Source organism: Phacochoerus africanus, chromosome 6, assembly GCF_016906955.1.
Source record: "Phacochoerus africanus isolate WHEZ1 chromosome 6, ROS_Pafr_v1, whole genome shotgun sequence".
Lineage (NCBI taxonomy): Eukaryota > Metazoa > Chordata > Mammalia > Artiodactyla > Suidae > Phacochoerus > Phacochoerus africanus.
In genome coordinates this window covers 40,352,479-40,372,347 of record NC_062549.1, presented here as the reverse complement: position 1 = coordinate 40,372,347, position 19,869 = coordinate 40,352,479, and the positions used below count along the sequence as shown (strand labels likewise).

Below are 19,869 nucleotides of genomic sequence, written 5' to 3'. Positions count from 1 at the left end.
AGAAACGAAGAAATAATCCAGTTCCTACTTGGGCTCTTGGGATGCTGGAATGAGTTACAGGCTTATAAACACTGTTCTAATAGTTGACAAGGATTTGCCTTTAATCTGGTGAATGAAAATTTCATGAAAAAAAGGAGAGTTATAGAAGAGTTGTAAAGAAAAACTGCAGTGCTCGGAATGATGGATTTCAAAATAATCATCAGTGCCTTTTCAGAAATTTAATCCCATGCTGGACCAAAATACCACTGCCAGGAATTCCTTGAGAAAACGATTTTTCTAAATAGATCCATATAAACCAGGCTGATATATTAAGGGGAAAAATGAGTTTAATAGTACAGTCTTTGATCGAGTATCATCCAGGAAAAGTGTGCTGTAAAAAATGTTTTGAATATTAATTGACCTCTGGTAATTTGAGGTTGTAAATGCTTGTATTATAGTGAGGTAGACAGTTTTTTAAAAAAAAAAAAACTCTCCATTAGACAGACTTAAAGTTTTGTAATAATATTTAAGAAAATGATAACATTATGAAAGAATGAAATATCTGATTAATGCTTAACTTTGTACAACTCGAATATAAACTTTAAAAATATTAGAAATTATAACATTTGAGTGCATATAACGTTTTGTACATTAAGATGAATTGCATGGTGTCCATTTCTTCTTTGCACTTTCAGTCACCTTAAATAAACAAATATATACAGCCTTAACAGAACAACAGTGCATCCAAAGCAAATGTGCATTTTAAATTATTTTTCCTGGCCAAGTCTTTTTTCATTTTACTTAGCATTTTATATTAGCATTTATTATCATTCTCACCCTTTCGTGGACAGTTTGTAGTTCTCCGAACCAAACAAGCAACCGGTTTAGATCAAGAGAGAGCAAAACCACTTAGGAAAAACAAAACGTTTTTGTAATGGTTGGTACTGGTTCCCATGTTTAAACCATTTCATGGTCAGCGATGAGAAGGAAGCTAACTCTTCAAAGGGCCTACTTATGGGCCACGTTTGAAAATAATACTGGTGCCGGCTGGGGGAAAAGTCCTGTTCTCACCTCAGTCTGGGGATGGGTATCTAACTTAGGCTGTGCTCTCTCCTGCTTCCGGAAGATGAATTCCATCCCTGCCTCCTTCCCCGACACCCAGTCCCCATCTCCCACCCCAAGCTCAATGTAACACTTTGCTCTTTTCAGTTTCTCATTACTGTTTTAAAAACATTGCCTAACTGGTAATTACAATCTGAAGCAATTCTTTGGGGGGAGCCCTGGGCTATTGCTGGCTGGTAATCTTTCAGGAATGTCAGCGAGAGGGGAGGGTACAGAGATTTTAAAGAAACTTCGGAGACAAGTACTTGGGTCTCCTTTAATCCCTCTCCTCCCTGCTCCTGGCCTGCACCTCAATCCCCATCCTTGGGGGAGGGAGGAGGGGGAGGGTGAAGGGGGGAGGGGGTCCCTCCCCTCCTGACCTCACCCTTCCTTTTCTTGGCTCACTTTCCCATTCTCTGCACCTCTCACCTTAGTTCTATAGTTCCCCACCCCTACCCATTTTTTGTTTAGGTGGGAAATCATCTTCCACTTTAAGGGGGATATCTGAATTTTGGCAAATTCCATTCCAAGAAATCAATGAGAAAAAGAAGGGCCTTTCCACGGGTTACCTCTAGCCTGGGTTAAGGCACCTCTTTGTCAGCCCGTGGAGGCCAGCCTTGTGGTTTCTCATTATCCTTCAGGGGGTTCCATTTGGACTCATTCTTGTCATTCCATCCATACCAGCTCCCCTTTCCCCCAGAAAAAGCAATAGTGAAGGCAGTGACCTGAGCCCCCTGGAGTGAGATGCAGGTTGCCGCTTCCCTCTTCAGGCAGAGGCCAGGGCAGAGCTGGGTCTACCATCCAGCGATAAAGGTTTGCTCGGGCCCACCCTCCCGGGCTTGCTCTTCCTCTACCTTAACACTTTCTGCTGGAGAGGTCGCAAGGAGCGGGCTAGGACCTGGCCGGAAAGACCCCAGCTTCTTTACACAATCAGACCCAGCTGTGGTCAAAGGTGATTCTTCCTCCCTCAGTTTCCCTTCTTAAACCATGATTTTTTTTTTTTTTTCAATCCGCGGAACAATTGAGAAACGTGTATGTGTCTCCCCTGCCCCCATCTCCCGTCAAAACCTGTGGGGGCACACAAGGAGATCCATAGCCACAATAACAGAGACAAAAACTAAAAGAAATCCTCCTTGGCTTGTTTTTCCAGGCAAGGTGTGAAAAATCCGTCTCTCCCTCTGGGCTGGCAGGTGGAAGGCTCTGGGAGGGCGGAACGCCCTCGTCTCCCACCCGGCTGAAAAGTCCAGGCTGATCCCCTCTCCCTGCCTCGTCCAAGGCCAGCTCCTCCTCCGCCTCTCTGCAGTCAGGCCTCCCCTGCGGTCCCGGGCCCAGGCGGCAGGGAAGGCGCCGCTACCTGCAGCCGCAGGACTCCACCACCATGTCCTCGTACTGCTTGTAGACCACGTTATTGCCCGCGTCGATGTACAGGATACTGATGGGAGTCAATTTGGTGGGCACGCAGCAGCTGGGCGGTGTGGAGCCGGGGTCCATGGAGTTCATCAGCGTCTGGATGATGGCATGGTTGGTGGGCTCCAGGTGCGAGCGCAGCGGGAAGTCGCACACGCCCTCGCAGTGGTAGGCCTCGTACTCCAGGGGCGCGATAATCCAGTCGTCCCAGCCCAGTTCCTTGAAGTTCACGTGCAGGGGCTTCTTGCTGCAGCGCAGCCTCGACTTCTTGCCGTGCCGCTTGCCGTGGCGGCTGGCGAAGGCCGTGCGCCGCCGCCGCCGGCCGGGCGAGGGCAGCCAAGGCCCGGCGTCCGGGGTACCCGACGGCGGCGGCCACGACCCCTCGGCGCCCGGGCCCGCAACCTCGGCCGAGCCCAGCTGTTCGCGCATCTCCGCGAACAGGTTCTTGCGCTGGGATCTGGTGAACACGACAAGCAGGGCGCGCTCCTGGGGGGTCCGCACCCTCCGGCCGAAGCCCAGACTCCGCAGGTCCGGGGACGGCGGCTGCTGGGGCCCCGGCACGCGCGCCTCGGCCTCCCCGGCTCCCGGCTCGCCCCACGCGGCCCGCAGCTCCAAGCACAGCTGCTTCCGGGGCTGGTGGCGCAGGCCCTGCCACACGTCGAAGACTTCCCAGCCGGCCCGGGGCGCCCCCTGCGGGTCCAGGGTCCGCGCGTCCAGCAGCAGGGGCGACAGGCAGGGGAAGAGCTGCACGTGCAGAGGCCCGGCCGGCGGCCCCCCCGGGCGCAGCGGGCGCCTGGCGAAAGAGCCGCAATTCCGCGCCCACCAGCTCTTCTTTGTCTGAGAGCGTGGACACATCAAACAAATACTTCTGTCTCCGGAGAGGAGTGTGCGAGAGATCGTCTGCGAGATAAAAAATAATTACAGTCAGTTTCACTTAAGAGGGAGATCAGCCCGGTGCTCTGCGGCCGCCCCTAGGAGGAAAAGGGCGGGGAGGGAGCTGGGCAGGCCGGTAGGGTCCCGCTCCGCAGCCCGGGGCTGACCACCCTTGCTCCCAGAAGGCCTATGCGCAGCGAGGGAGCGGGGGGGGGGGGGGCACCAGGACGGCCCCCTCCTCCCCATCGGTGCCGGACTCCCGAGGCGGAAGTCGGTAGCTGCTGGAGACGCGGCCGCGGTAGTGGCCACCAGGTTTTTCCCCCCCAGCAGCCTGCGCAACCACTAATGTGTCTTTTTGTGGTCGCAGTCCCGGCCACGCTTCCCCCAGATCTCCTCTCCGCTGGCTTCTTCTCATCATTCACGACTAGATTCAAATGTCACCTCCTCCGAAAGGCCATCCTCGACCACCCTGATCTAAAGTAGCCTCCCTCGGTCACTATCGCCAAGACCCTGGTTTATTATCTTCCCAGCACTTAGCACTATCTGCAATGACCTCGTTTGTATTTGTCTCGGTCGGTAGTGGTCTGTCTCTCCCAGCAACACCCCGCCCCCCTCCGTCGGCCCTTAGGCGCTCAGACCCGGTCCTGTCCATCTTACTCACCGCTACGCCTACAGGCGTGCCTGACCTAGGATACGCGCTGATCAGTAAGTGGGAAACTTCTAGAACAGACCTTATCAGTCTGACTGCCCTTTATAACCATCTAGAGAATTTTAAAATTACCAGCAGCCAGGACATGCTTCAGCCAATTGAATCAATATCTGAGGACAGGCTCCAGGTCTTAGGGTTTTGTTGGGGGTTGATAACTTTTTTTTTAAGCTCCAAGACGTTGTAAACTTGCAGCCCTAGTTGAGACCCACAGGTCTAGGGGAAGACGCTGCCCAGCAAATAGTTTTGCTGAAGCACTTAGGCCCAGTACAAAAACGACAAAATAAGGAGCTGCAACATGCTTTCTTTCTTTCTTTTAAAAACTCATCACCGCAACAAACAAAAAGAGCAACGTGAGGCTCTCCAAAGTCTGCAGAGGAGCAAATGAAGCAACACAAAAACCAGGCACCTATCCACTAAGAAGATCCTGCAGCCAATGAGAAATAAATACATGAGTAAGGAGAAAACCTCATCCACAGACACAGACATGTGCAGTCACATTCTCCCTCCCCCACCCACCTAATCTGAAATCTAAGATTGCAGCTAATCCTGAAGATAAAATTTTTGGCTACAAGTGAGAAAAAAATGGGGGCATATAAGGGGGAGGGATGATAACTGGCTTCTAAAATCCAAGGCGAATTCTTGGGGACTCAGGCAAAACTGGACTCCTTTTTTGACACATGTGTGCATGAAGCCAATCGCAGTTCAGTGTGCAAGGCGGAAAGCTAACCAGATTTTCCTGGGCTGCCTTCTCATAAAATATTTACAACCCAGCAAATACAAAAATCCCCAAAGCCCCTAGCTTTCCCCAGAAGCTAGTAAAGTTTGGGTGGATTTCGATAGTAAAAGTGTCACCGGGTCCCGGGTCCGACCCTCACTGCCTGTCCAGATGTGGCCCCAGGGCACTGGCTCTGGAGCCTCGGCCACATCCAGTCCCCACACTGGGCTGACCGCAGGGCCGGCTGCCTCCCTCTAATGCACAAGTCCCAACCTGAGATGGAGCTGTGGGAAGGGTTAGAAAGGTGAAAAGGGAAAAGCTGCTGGAGGCAGTTGATTTATGGAAACCAAGACCTTCAAACCGACCAGGGTCATGTTAAAATCTGTGGGAATTCAGCACACTTTCTTCTCCTCCTTTAAAGAAACCCGTGTCTGACATCATTTGGGCCACCACCCAGATCTCTGGACCCATTGCCTTAGGCTTCATTTTCCTGGCTCTCATATTTCTCTCTCCACAAAGTAAGGATGTGATGAGAGGGACCAACCTAAGGCACTTGTTGCACCAGCTAAATGTTTTCTTCTTTATCTTCGATCACAGATCAGTTCTACAAGATAGGTGTAAAATTCTTCCCATTTTACAGATGGGAAAACCAAGGCTTGGAGAAACTAATTACCAAAGTCTGACACCTAGAAAATGGGGGTCTTGAGACCCAAACCTAGGTCTGTTTCATTCCAGAGTTGGAGCATTCAACCCATAAGCCTCATTGTCCTATTGCCCCTCTGTTAGTTTCCAGGTCCTAGAGCAACCAGAAGTGGCCAGAGTATAAGGGGTGGAGGATATGGTCCAAATAGTATATTCAGGACCTGCTGGGAATAAAATCCGGGCTCCTTTAGGAAATCATTTCCATTTCTGCTTACAGAACTCTTGGGATGGTTTGTCACTGGCTGGAGAGCATTAGGCAGGTGTAAGATTGATTTATCTCTCCTCACGCAGCATGGAAAAATCAGCCTGCTTTTGTTTACATTCTTTTTTAAACGTGGGCTAATAAATGGTTAGTCTACGCAGCTGAGTCACATTTCTCTAGTCCTCTAGAGCGGTCAAAACAGAAGACAGCATCTGTGTAAAGAGGGCTCTATTCGTTCTGCAGTCCTGGGATTTCTGATTTTTCTAGCAAGATCACCCTGGATCTTGCTCTTTCCAGGGCTCAGGGAATGAGTGCAAGCAAGGGCTTCATTCAGCCTGTATCCTGCTCCCTTTTTGTCCCATACCAGCTTCATCCCACAGTTCAAAGGGCCTCACCTGCATGGATGTGGACACCCTTGCCCACAGGTCCGAGCTTCCCAGGCTATAGGTGCACAAAAAGGTGATGTGATGCACCCTTAGGAGGACAGACCCAAAGAAGAAGCTGCCCAGGCTCTGGAAATGGGCTCAGGGTTATTTGGACAAGCACTCCGTGGCTCAGGTGCCAGAGTAGAGTAGCAACTCACAAAGCCACTGCAGTGGTCCCTAAATCTACACCATCAGCATCATGCAGGAACTTGTTAAAAATGCAAATTCTCTTGGGCCCCAGAGGTTTACAGTGGGATCCCAGAATCTGCATTTCTCCTAAGTTCCCCAGTGATGCTGATTCTGCTGGTTGGGGACCCCACTTTAGGAACCATGAATTTAGATGAGCATGTCCCCTTGTTCTGCAGATTCCCCACCATATGGGGAGGGCGCCAAGGGAGGTGGGACAAAACAGTGCTCTCCAAAGCACAGGGCCCAGGACTGAACCTAAGGCAGGACTCACCAGAACCAAGTCCCTATTGTTCCCTGCACCTTCCTGCCTCCACCTCACCCTAATTTTTTTTTTTTTTTTACTCTTTCAGCCACAGGTATTCCCACTGGGTCTCCAGAACCTCTAACCCATGGGGGTGGCTGCTCTGCACAATTCCCCTACAGACCACATTCTCCACCTGTCTGGACCTGCTCTGGAGGCATGCATCACAGAAACAGCCCCGAGGAGAGATCCGACGGGGGAAGTGTATACACCACCATCCACTGTGACCCTGCAGACACTTTGCCTGCTGACCTGGCATCACATGGCCTGGCCCTCTTCCCATAAGCCTCCTCTCCCATTAGGTCCTGTATAAAGGAAGGTCCATGTCATCATATAATCCTCTCTCCCATCCCCCTGCCTAGAAATACGTGCTTTTCATTCCCAAATCTGTTGGTGGCACTTTCCAGTATCCTGGAAGTGAATCCTATGCTTCAAGCCCTTAAATTGAAATTGAGCAGTAATAAATGATGGAAGCTATCTATGTTTGCTTTTTAATTGTATCAACCTGGTCTGTTACAGCTTGGCTTATACCCAGTCAATTCAGCATTTGCTGAGTATTAGGCGTATAGACCTTTCAAGTTATCATCGCTGCATTTGCGCGTTCAGCTTACTCTGGTGGGTGGGCAGACGAAGGAGGGGAGAAGAAAAAGGAATAAACCACCTGCATATTTGAAGAAAGTTCCTCATAAATGGGTCTGCCCTTCTTTTGAGTTTAAGAGCAAGTTGCTAAAAAGTTGGGAGCACCTCAAACACGTACATTTGGTGTGGAATTGATTTAAAATATTAAAAATAAAAAGGAAAGTCAGTAAGAGAATAAGAACTAATCACTGCGGAGTAGGGATAGCCTACCCATTTTAAATGAGGAAACTGGCTTGAAAATATAAAGCCTTCAGTTTAAGGTCACAGTACGTGGCTGAAGGAAGCTAAGAAGCAAACGCCAGATCGTAAAAGAGAAGGATGCCAGCGGCGCCAAAGTCCATTCACCGGGAACCACGCGCGCCCCACGAAGGCTGCGAAAAGGGAGGCGCGCGCAGCGGCGGGAGCCAAGTCTCCGCCGCCCACCGCCCACCGCAGGCTGGAGACAGCTCTCCCGCGACACCTTGCAGACATCTCCTGAAAACCCTAAAATGTCGTGCGGTTTGCGGCGGAAAAGGCCCGCACTGCGTTTTCTCCAAGACGTCTGTGATGTGTACGCAGCCCGAGGTCCCTCTTGAGAGTCCTGGTTGGATGGAATGTCACTCGCCTGCCCCGGGGGCGCCCCCGCGGCTCCACCTCGCCCGCCCCCCAGGGCCCTTCGCGCCTTGGACCCCAGGCTCCCCGACGCTGCCCAACGCACGTCTCGCTCGCGTCCCCTGAACTCGTCATGACCTGGGCGGCCACTGGCAGGCATCTGGCTGGGCCCCACCGGCCTCCACCCGCCGCTCCGCCACGCTCCCTGCCGCATGTCTTCCAGCGACCCGTTTCGGCTCAGAAAGCTGAGATGACAGTGGGCTCTCCCACCCCCTCTGTCTTAGGTGGGGATGGAGGAGGGTAAAATCACCCGTCTTCACAAAGAAAACTCCAGACGTCTTTGCAGCTCAGCTTTTCCCCCGACCCCCAAAAGCAACAGTGAACGCGCCTTTGTGCCGGGCAAGAGCTGAGGATTTTGGTGGCCTCTGTCCGTGAGTCCTCACGGAGAGCGTCCGAGGCCCGTCCGACTGTTACACTCATTTATAGATGAGGGTAGCGGGCTCTATGAGATGTCTTCACTTGTCCAATGTCTTGCATCTTAGAAGCGACCAGACCTGAGGGTCTTTATTCCAACCGAGCCCCTCCAGCATGAGGCCACGCCCCCTTCCGGGGTTCTGATTGGACCGTGGAGCGAAGAGGGCGGGAGGACGTGGGACACAGGTCCATCACCGAGGCCCTAGACGAGAAGTGAGCTGGGTTCCGCCAGGATTTCCTTTTTTCCTTTAATAGAAGAAGACCTCAGCAGGGAGTTTCAGAGCTGGCTTTGGAGTCACTTCTTCCTAGGTCCCTCGGCCCTTAGGGTGCCCTGAGGGGCCAAAGTTCAAAAGTTCGTCAGGTGTACCGGTGAGTAAAAATGAACCACTAGCCCTCCCCACCGCTAGGGTATGAGAGTCTCTGAGTAATTTGTGCTCCAGCTAGTACTCTCTCTTGGGACAGTAATCTCCTGTACTCCTGTTCTGAGGCCCACCTTCATTGAGATCCCAGCCTGGCAAACTGCTGGCCTTAAGCATCCCCACTGAGGCCCAGGTTCAGGATGCAGCCCACACAATTCACCCTGGGGCAGGGGAAAAGGCGGGGAGGGCTCCTCCTCAAATCCAGCACAACCATAATAGCCTACAGTGGTGTACCACTTACTATTTGCTGGGCATGATCTAAATTCTTAGCTTACAATAACCCATTTAAGCTTCAAAACGACCTATGGAAAAAAGAAAAGATATCATTATTATGCTATGGATCAGAAAACTAAAACACAGCTCAAGTGTATCTTGTCCAAGATGGACAGTCTGGCTCCAGTATCTGTGCCACCACCCTGGACGTCCCAGCCCTTGATCTCTGTGTCTGGGAGAAATGCTGAGAAAGCTCCAGCTCTTTCATGCTGCCATGGCTGCAGGGAGGGCAGCAATTCCTAATCTCCAAGTGTCAATCATTCCTAATCAGCAGAACTGAAGGGATGCCAATAATTGGACTTCTGAAGGAGAATTGACAAGGAAACTTAATTTTCTCATCTGCAAAATGAGAATAATAACGCCAGCTTGCAGTCACCAAGGAAGGGGAGGCAAATGGAGTAGGAAAGGCATCTGAAGGGGTGTGCAAATGTTAGTAACAACACGGAATGGGCATGGGACTCCGGAGCCTGAGAGACATAGATGTGAATCCTGACCTATAATTGGTTGGGTGACCTTGGATGGACTGGGCCACGTAATCTCTCCTGACCTCATATGCTTCATCTGTAAAATGGGATAATGACCCCACCACCTCACTTTGCAGAGACATTGTAAAAGACAACCAGAGCAGGCCCTGCTGGACTGACAGAAGCACCCAATGAATGCAGCCGATAATACAGTAACTATCAGGCCATGTAGGGGGCCAGGTAGGGGGAAGATACACCTGTCCTTCTTCTTTGAGGAGACGCTGACCAGGTCTCTCCACAGGGTTTCCAGGAGTGAAGGAAAGGTGCTGGGCAGAGGGGTCAAAAGGGAAGCAAGGGCTTCCAGCAAAGGGTAAGGCCCGCAGGGGTTTCAGCCTTACCTCATCACCTTCATCCTTCTCAATTCCCCAGGCTTTATCCACCACTATGGTCCCTCCTACAATGCCAGGTGAACAGATGATTTGTAGCTAGAACCTCATCAAGGATCGGCCCTTTTTGCAGGGGATCTCCTCCTGGGTCAGCTGGTACACAACCCCTTTGGCTCCCTGGCCCAGCATATTCAGCCCGGAGAGGCCTAAATAAAGGCTGGTCTCCTTGCCTCATCCCTCCCACTTCCCCTGATGTGTCCCTCATGGGGCACGAACTGTCAATCTTGGGTGCAAGAGCGATGTTCCCTATCTTCCTCATCTGGCAGGATGGAAGAGAGAGGGGCTGTAGCAATGGCCTTTGAGCTGTAAACCCTTGGGTGTGGCCTCTGAAAAGTCCCCCAGAAGGGCCCCTGGGCAGGTGCCTCCTCCCCACGCACGCACCTGCCCTGCTTTCCTCTAGGTCTCTTGGCTTCCCCAGTGTTTTCCCCAATAGCCTGCCTGCACTTCTCAGCTCCTTTCCTCCTTTGGAAGACCAGAGAGGCCCAAGGGGAATCCACCATGGAGGACTCTGCTACCCTCTTTCCGAGACTTGCACATGCGCACCCTCCTCGCACATCATCAAGCCTGGGCCTTGTGAACCACACAGGATTAATCCAGTCTGGTGGCCTGCCTGGATCCCACAGAGAAACCACAGTGTCCCCTCAGCAAGCTCTGGCTCTGAGAGCAGCAAACCAGTGAGGCTGGGAGGGGAACAGAGGGGGAACCCAGCCAGGGAATAACCTCATGGCACCCGGGTAGCCTAGGCACAGCCTTCAATGATAGTAACGGTGGCTTCTGGCATATTGGGACCAGCGATCTCCCCTAAGCACTGGGTGCTAGTACCTCTAGCAGGAATCTGAAGGAGTTTCAAAGAGACTGGTTTTGTCTCTCGAGGATGAAATGGATTCATTTATAAAGTTGTTTCCATGAACTTTGAAGCAAACTCTCTCCGTGGCTGAGCAGAGAGAAGCCCAAGAGCCAGAGATGCAAAGCTCAGCTCAAAAACACTTCACCGAATCACTCTTTTCACCCCCCCACCCCTTCCCACCCTGGGCTTGCAACCACAGTGGCTCAAATCTTAATTTGACAGCCCTGCAGATGTAAATCAAAGTGAAGCTCAGTATATTCCCCTCACGCTGGATCTTCTCTCCCCATCTCTCCGCTGTAACCAGGCAGGCTGTGCGCCTTCATTCTCAGCTCTGTGGGGTCACCTGGGAGCCCGGGAGCATCACAGGCCCTGAGAGATTGGGTGTAGAGGCCATGAAACCGCTCTGGGGTCTGGAACAGGACCGAGGCTTTTTGACTTGAGATCATGGAGATGAAAACAGAAGAAACGGTGGTTCCCATTTTATGTTGTCTCCCTTCCCAGACCAGTTCTGAGCTTCCGAATGGAGACCTGGGCTCACACTGGCGTGTTGTCATGGGCAGGATGTTGGACACTCAGCGCGCCGGGGTTCTGTACAGGAGACACCTCAGCGATGCGTTCTTTAAAGTGCTAGGCAAGGGTAGCTTCTGAGGAAGAGATCGCCGCAACTCAGCTCCACTGTGTTTATCTCGGGCTGACTCCCCAGATAACGCGCTACCAAACAGAGAGTCGCGGCAGAAGCTAGGGCCACAGTCTAGCATCGTTCCATTTCCCTCCCCACGGGGCGTGGGAGTGGCAGTCAGCTGGGAAGTGGGATGGGGACTGGACCAACTCTCCTGGAAGCCAGATTTGCAAACCAGGCGCTTGGATTCTCTTTGGTTCCTGCTTTATTTAGTCGGGAAAGGGGGGCAAGTAAACCACCCCCACGCCGAACAACCCCAAAGACAACCCTCCGCGCTGCACCCGCTCTTGCTTTCCGCACGGCTCCAGCAGCCAAACCCGCGCCAGGCTGGGCCAAAGGCCCGCCCTTCTCTCCTCCTGCACGCCCACTAACGAGTCCCAAAACTGTGCCCCGCCTCCGGGCCCGGGCCACTAGCAGCGCAGCGCGCGCGTCTCCAGAAACGCTGGTCAGCGCCGCCCGCCCACTCCCAGCGCCTGCAGCCTCTCGCCCCAAGCGGACCCAACTTTCCGGCCCCCAGCAGCGCTAATGGACTGTCCTGGAGGGCAGAGAACAGCAACCCTGGAACCCATTAGGCGAGGACCAATTTAATTCCTGTAAACAGGAGACACCATTTAACCGACTTTGAGCTTAAAAATAAACATCCAGGTTTTAAGGGCGGGGGGTGGGGTTGAGGGAGGTGACAGATGCCAAGCAACCTAATGGCGCTGTGGATCCACATTCCCGCTTGCCCGACCTCGCTGCCTCGGCTCGAATCCCATGCCCGGGTCCAGAGAGCATCGTTTGACCAGGGTTAGTCCATATCCGAGGAGTTATCGAACCAATGCCCTCCACTTTGCCCCAAAGCCCCCAGGGACTATTGTTGATTTGCTCCGGATCCTTTGACGAAGCAAAAATTTGCAGGAAACAGACTGTTTGAAGGAAGCAGACGTTTTCGTTCTGCGCTATTGCTGTCATACCTTCTATCCCCCACCTCTCTGTTCAGTTCCTGTCTCCTCCCCACGCCCCAGGAAGACGTCACCAGTTTCAAGGAGGTGTGTGGCCAGAACCCAGAGAACTCCAGCTGGGGAAAAAAATAAGAGTTGCACTAGGGCCTCCATCAATGCAACGCTCTGCGTTCCCCGCGGGTCCAGACGACACGCATCCCCTCTGGTCGGAAGGGGGAGCTTTCATGTCCTCATTCAGTTTGCTCAGGAAGGGGTTCACAAGGCCTGTCGTGGGCTTTGGCTTGAGTAATTTTTTTTTTTTTTAATGCTTAGAAACGACAAGGATGTTTGAGCATGTTTTTTGTCCCCTCCCCCACCAGCAGCTCTAAGGCGCGCAAACTCCCAGAGCCCGAGAGCCTCCTGCACCAGGAAAAAGCTCTTTAGCCTCCCCCGCCTAGGAAGCTGGCCCCAGAATTCTGGCGCTACTTGCACTCTCGTGGCGGAAGATGCTAGGTGTTCTTAGCTTCTGGCTAAGGCGGCCTTTGTAAGGCAGCCTTTAAGGCCTTAGGGAAGGGAGTGACAATAACTGCTGTTTAACAAGCCAATGGCTAAGAGTTTAGTTTGTGGCCTTTAAAAAAAAATGTTTTAATCATTCCAACCAGAAGAGCAGAACAAACTACTGAATTAAGGCTTCCTTCTCTTACCCCCAGGTTTGTTCCAGGACCTGCCAGTTGACCGATTTGGAGCAGGATCCTGACCCTGGACGGCGACGCAACCCCCGCGCGGTGCTCACGCGGGCGCGTCCTCACACGCACGCACTTGAGCGCTTCAGCAATCCTTTTCCAAGGCTGTTCCTTCTTTCCGGGGAAAGAAAGCCTAGATTGGAACCTTCTGCCGGCTTCCTCACTTGGCCGTCTGGTCTGCATTAGTGTTTTTATAAGGGACTCAAACAAATCGAATACAAGGTCACCAAATAATTAACAGTTGTGAATTCCCTCCGTCCCCATTAAAATACTTCCCTGCTTATATTTCATTTTCCGTTTGCCAACGACAACAGGGTCCCGGGCAAAACCGCCGCTGCGGTGATTGCACCACTCTGCGGCCCACGTCCACCCAGAAACCTGCTGTTTGCCGCACCGGCCGAACTTAAAGAACTTCAATCCGAAGGGACTATGCAGCTCTTAGCAGGTCCTCTCAGCCGGGCTATCCCCACAACCATCCTGCCCTGCCCCCACCCCCTTTCTGACCCCCCCCCCCATCTCGACCTAGATGGCAAAGCTAGAAGCCTACAATCAGCCGCAATCTCCCCTGAGGTTCGTTTCTACGTGTCTCGTTCCTCAAAGATGTTCCAATCTCGTTTCGTGTTTCTATCTGACCCCACTACCTCCTCTCTGAGGGTGCTATTGTACCAACAACAACAACCAAAAAAAATTTTTTTTTAAAGAGTACTCTTATTTCAAAATCATCTGGAACTCACGGCAATATTCATAAGACTCATTCTGGTTTCTTCATCCGTAAGAGGCTTTCTTTTTTCCCTTCCCTTGTAGGGATTATGTGGTGCTTCTCACTACAGAAACTAAAGTCTGAGTTTTGCTTCTCTCTCCCTCCCCCTCTATCTCACAGCCACGTTCAATTCATAGAAGTTCTCATTGTCTGCCTTTCCCAGGGCCCAGGGTTGGGGATCCAAGCCTCCAGCACTTGTGGTCTTTTAATGAGTTCTATCATGTGCTAACTGTAATTTCTCTGTATCCAACCTGGTCTGTCCTGATGCTATGACTGCATCAACACACACTGGCACGTATTTTCTCATCTTTATGGATCCAAAATCATTTTTAAAGCACAATGCGGAGGCGTTTTTAAAAATCAGGGATAATGCAGTGTGTGCCTTTTCCAGAGAGTACAAAGAGGAAGTAAGGCACAGCACAGTTTCAGACCCTTGAATCCAAAGTTTCACTCCAACCCCTAACTGGGTCTTAAGAGAGACAGAGGAATATTAGACAGGGTGGGAAATCTGTTAATTTCTTTGACTTCTGCTTCTCGCTAACATCTTTCAGAAACCTCCTCACCCTCAACCCTACCCATGCAGTGAGTGGCATAAGGTAAGCATGCAGGAGCTAGAATTAGATGTGTGCTTCACCTCTCACTAACTGCGTGACCTTGAACAACTTGCTTAATCTCTCTGTCTTCTTCCTTAATACACCTGTAACACAGTCCTTATAACACTTTCCCCGGGGGAGTTGTCATTAGAATGAAGTGAAATAGTTCACGAAACAGATTTCAGCCCAGTACTTGGTACACAGTAAATGCACAGTATGTCAGTATAGCTTGGTTATTATTATTACCCCTCGCTGTATGGAGAGCAAACAGAATGGGGGACCATATTGTTTAAAACTTACAATAAGGTTTCCTCATGGGAGTTAGGAGGTGGAGGCAGGGGCGAGGCAGCGGGGAACAGCGCTGTCTTTATAGACCTAAAGCGCTCTTCATTCACTCACATTGGACAGTTTATTCCCGCCCGCCCTCCCACTCTTAAATGCAAGCCTTAGGTGAAACTTTCGGGTTCCAGGGTCCCCAGCAGAAGGATTTTTCAAATACTGTACAGAAGTAGTTCATGCCTCACGAGTCAAGCCAGCTTCAGGATTCCTTCCATTTTCTTTGCTCCTCCCCTTGAGGGACCCCTGCTTCTCGAAGCCAAGCCTTGCCACACTCGACGGCGATTTAAACATCCCCAGGCAAGGCGCCAAGTTAGCGCGCGGCTGGCCCAGCTCTTGGTTGGCCGCCACTCTTTCCTCCTTGTCCTGCCATCCACGGTTGGGGGAGGGGATGTTGGAGAGTTTGGCGCGGTTTAAGAGTCCCCACGTGAGAGGGGCGGAAGTCCTCGCCAGGAGCCGGGGATGCGCGGCTGGCGGGTCCCTTCCATCACGGGAGACTAGACACCGTTTGATGTGTTATGACATGAACCCTCAATTAGATCGCTGAGTTGAAACACTCCAATCAGGGGCCCGATGCTAAGCAAGCCCCGGAAGGTCCAGCCCGAGGTCACCGCCGGTGACACATCAAATCAAAATCAGTGAGAGGGAAAGTGAGGCTTTCCCTTTATCAAGCTGGGGCTGGAGCCCGCAACACACCCCCTCCTCTGCGCGCCCCCTCCAGCCTACGCCTCCGCGCTCCTTCGCCCCCGCGTGGCGTGCGACCAGCCTCACAGCCTTCCCAGTCAACTCACTGCCTTTCTTCGCGTTTTCTGGGAACCTGAGGGCGTGGAGGAGACCGCGCCTTTGAAGCTGCGGTCCAGGTGGCCACACTGTCTCGTCCAGCTGAGGAGTACGTTCCGGAGTGGAAGCCGGACGTCTGGATCTCGGTCCCGCTAGCCTCGAGAGCTTGGCTCAGGAACAGAGGCCCCCCAGCCTGGGCGCACGGCCAGTCTCCTCCCAGCCTCCTCCGGTGCCCGGGGGCACCCAGCGTGGTGCCCGGGGAGAGGCTGCTGCGCAAGCCAGGGTGAAGCGAGCCCGCGTCTGCGCGGGACCTGAAACCCCTAGAGACCTCCCACACTTGCCCGAACGCCGCAGACTTTGGTGGATGGCTCCCAGCAGCCCCGAGGGTCCCTTGGTCCCGTGCCACACTCGCAGGGCGCAAATTACGAGTTAGAGGATGTCTGCTTGGGGGAGGGGCGGAGGTTCTGGCCAGTACCCTTGGGGAGAAGAAAATGCGCGCCCTATGGCCCGCCACCCCCGGCCTCTGGGATTTCTTCTCCTGGGGCAATGGCCTCTAGAGGGATTTTCTCCGCGCGCCCTTAGTCTTTGACTAGGGAAATCTAGGGTAGGCTTCGACTAGGATATTAGAGAAGGCAAACGATAAACAGAAGATTTGGAGGGAGGGAAAAAACAGAGGCAGTAGAAGGTGGGAAGAAGACGCGCTGTGCTGGCAGCAGGAAGGCCAGGACCCAGATGCAGCGCTGCGGAGAAGCCACTTGTATTTGCCAAGGTGACTTTAGTAGTCCTAAAATCACCATAAAATACTTGGCGTTAATTTGCTGCCCAGACCTTTCAGCAGCTCGTGAACCTCGCTGACCTCCAGCTGCAGCCGCGAACAGAGCGTGGGCAGGACCCATGCTCCCAAGGAAGGCGGCTGCTAGGGAGGGGGCTTTGAGGCCGCAGCCTGGGCAGAGCCCCGCGGCTCGGGGCCCTTAGCCTGCTTTGAGAACGGGCGAGTCCCCAAGGCAGCCTGGGCAGAGCAGCCCTCTCAGGAACCCCCGCGCTCGTAGGTTCCTGGGCGACCCTACTTTCACTGACCTGGAAGTGGGAGGCGGGGAACCGGTCCAAGCCGAGGAATTAAGTCCGGGCAGGGTGGCCGAGTGGACAGATGCCTAAACCTCTTATCTCCTCCTTCCTTTCTTCTCCTCACCCACCTCCCCTTTGCCCTTCCTTTGCAGTCTCTCCCTTCCTTTCCAGATTCCTTCCACGTTATTGTCTCTTCTCTTTAGGAGCTGAGTTCTGGGCGCCTACGGATCCCTCCCCAAATTCCGGAGCGCGAGGTTCTCTCGAAGGCAGTTGCCAAGCTGCAGGTCCACGCGGGTGGCAAAGAGAGGGCGCAGGGGTTTCCGCAGACACCCACATATGCACCTGGGCCTGCAGAGGGGACCAAAGACGAGGCCCCTGGTAGAAGCGCAGAGAGAGGAGAGCTGCCTGGCTGAGAAAGGTGCACAAGCACACCCAGGCACCCATGTAGATCAAGTACCAACAAACACCCACATTTAGTTCACCTGCCTCTGCCTCTCGGCCCGCTCTGCCAGGTCCTCCCGCGACCACGGCAGAAATGACTCGGTTGCGGTCCGGGTGTGGCAGAGAGCGCGCTGCAGGAGCAAAAAAGCCCGAGGGCACGGGGCTCCTACCCGGCTGCTGACCATCGCTACACTCAGCGCGGGGGTGAGCCGGGAACCCGTGCAGCAAGTGGCTGGGCCCGGGCACTGCCAGACGCCTCTCGCAGACTCGCTCCTCTGACCGCGGAACGCGCTTCTGCACGCTTTTCCCGGAGCGGACGGGAGCTCGGGGCTTCCAAAGGCTCACTCAGGCCTCAGGGCCGCCCGGTCCTCCACGGCAGCGCTGGCCTTGGACCGCGCATCCTGTACAACACGCGACCCCTTTCCACGGGTTCCGTCAGTGCCCGCCGCGACCCTTCTCCAGCCCCAGGCATTTGTCCGCCACCTCCCGCCCTCCACGCTTCCTCCACCAGCCACCAGTCGAGCGGCCCCCACGCTGCTTTCTGCAAAAGGCAAGAGGAAGAAAGAAGGAAGGGAGAGGAAAAGGAAGGGAAAGAAAACCAGGCAGAAAGAATTGCACAGTGGAATAAAATCAGCAGCCGCATCCGGAAACTTACTTGGGCTTGAGAAAAAACAATTTAGGAAAAGAAAGGGGGAGGTGTCCAGAGCGGGAAGGGAATTCACAATTGCAGCCGCCAGCTAGAGCCGGAGCTGCGCCTTAGCTGAAGCTCCAGGGAGAAGGGTATCGGGCGTCTTCTTTGCCACTTACCTAGTCCCCTGTCTACAAAGCTAGTGATCGTATTAGCCGACTTGGAAGACTGGAAAAAGCTGGCATTGATGCCCAGCTTCTCGGCGATGGAGTAAGTCCTGTAGATTGACAGCATGTACTCGTGGGGCACCACGCGCGGGCCCCTGCCGGGAGGCTCTTGAGTCTCTGGCTGCTGTGGCGGCCGCCGCCGGGGCTCCTCCTGTGGCCTCGGCTGTGGCTCCTGGCGCTCCGGGGGCGCCTGGGCCGTGGCACTCTCTCGCGGCGCCCGCGGCATCTTCCCTTCCTTGCGGCTTCGCATTCCCTTGGCGGAGTCCAGCTCGGCGGACGACGAGGAGGATGAGATGGAAGCTTGCTGGAAACCGGGCAAATCCCACAGGAAACTGATGAGGAAGACGGCCGAGAGCAGGACCCTGGGGGTATCCATGGCGAGCGAGTGGCAGCGTCTCCCCGAGAGGCGTAGGCAGCGGGCGCGAGGGGCACGGAGCGGCTGGACAGCGGCCGGGGCCCGGCTCCTCGGGCGGACTCGGAGTGCGAGGAGCCGGGTCCCAGCCACACAAACCCCAGCCCTGCCACGCCCCCTCCCGCCCCTCGCCGGGAGGGGAGGGGCGGGAGGGGTGGGGAGCGGAGGGTGGGAGGAGAGGCCGGGCGGTGCGGGCCGGAGGTGTGGGGGAGAGGGGCCGTAGTGCGCCGTGGTGGCAGGGGGACGTAGCGCCCCCGCGGGACGCGCGCGGGGTTGCCAGGCGGTGCGCGCCAAGCGGGCCTGGAGCGCTGGGCAGGGGCAGGCGGGCGAGGCCGCCCAGCGACGAGGAAGCCAGGGGCATCCGCAGCGCCAGAGCTCCCCAGCTCTGTTCGAAGCTTGGTCTCCCCGCAGCGCAGCGCCGGCTCTCGGTTCTTGCCAGGCGCCTCCACTTTCCCTGGAGCTTGAGGCCCCGGAGGAGGGAAGCTGCGGCGGCGCCCCCCAGAGACAGTTCGGAGCAGGCGCCTCGGCAGCCGACTGCTCCAGGGCTCCGGGCGGTGGTACCTTCCTTCTCGGCCCCAACCTCCAGGCCAGTCGATCGCTCCTCTCAGGGGCCACCCCTGGGCCAGAGAAGCCTCGCCGCGCGCCGGGCGTAGGGCCCAGCCCAGAACAGCCTCATTCTCTCCGTGGGGTACCGCTCTCCGCAAAGACAGGGCGTCTGTTCCCGACCCTCGAGGTCAGGCAAAGGCCAGGAGTCTTTAGAGTCAGGATGGATGCTAAAAGCTGCAGCGCTCTCCTGCAGGCCCCAGCCCCTCTTCTCGCAGTCCCCAACCTCTTCTGACGCTGGCTTTAGCCGATTCTTTTCTCCTCCATCTATTCCCGGGGTCCACTTCCCTCTCGCGACCTGGCCCCCGCCACCGCTGCACCCCAATTTTCCCTCTCTTCTTTCCCTCCCGCCTTCAATTCTTCCTCCTTCCCCAAGTTCCTTCTGCATTCCAATCCCTCTTTTCCCCAGCCTGCTTTTCTTCTCACACTCTGCCCTCCCATCTCTCTGCCTTCCCACCCTCTCCCTCCTCGGGCTCCCCCCTCCCCTTTCGGTGGACCCCTCCCTTTGCAGCTCTTCCCCAATCTGTTTCTCTTCAGCCCAGCCTCGCCCCATCACGAGTTTCCTTTATCTGTCCCCAGATTCCTGGTGCCTGTCTTCCCCGCCCACTGCCTCGCTCGCTCCCGGGCCTGCAGCCTGGAAGTCGAGGCGGAGAGCTGCTCCTCTCCCGCCGAGCTCCGTGCCCGGAACGCTGTGGACCTTGAGTATTCTGCGTGCGTTTCCTGGGTGCTCAGCCACCAACCCTAAAACGCCCCCCTTGAATTGCCCCAGCTCCTCCGTGGGGTTGGCCTTCCCATTTGCACTTTCGCAGATTTGAACAATGAGACTGAAAGGGGAGAAGTGACTCTTCCAAGGACACTTAGCCAAAAGGACCGGAACAGAATCTAGGGCTCAGACTCCAGTGCCCTTCCCAATTCTGACCCAG

The 19,869-nt window shown here is 54.4% G+C and overlaps 1 protein-coding gene across 1 annotated transcript; it reads right to left on the bottom strand.

Annotated features, from left to right (window-relative positions):
* Positions 1-328: 328 nt before the first annotated feature.
* On the bottom strand, positions 329-18,390 carry GDF6 (growth differentiation factor 6). The gene is given in 3 exon segments (XM_047782940.1): positions 329-3,267; positions 3,269-3,387; positions 17,884-18,390. Coding segments are annotated over 3 exon segments (1,380 nt in total). The 5' UTR covers positions 18,308-18,390; the 3' UTR covers positions 329-2,430.
* Positions 18,391-19,869: the final 1,479 nt, after the last annotated feature.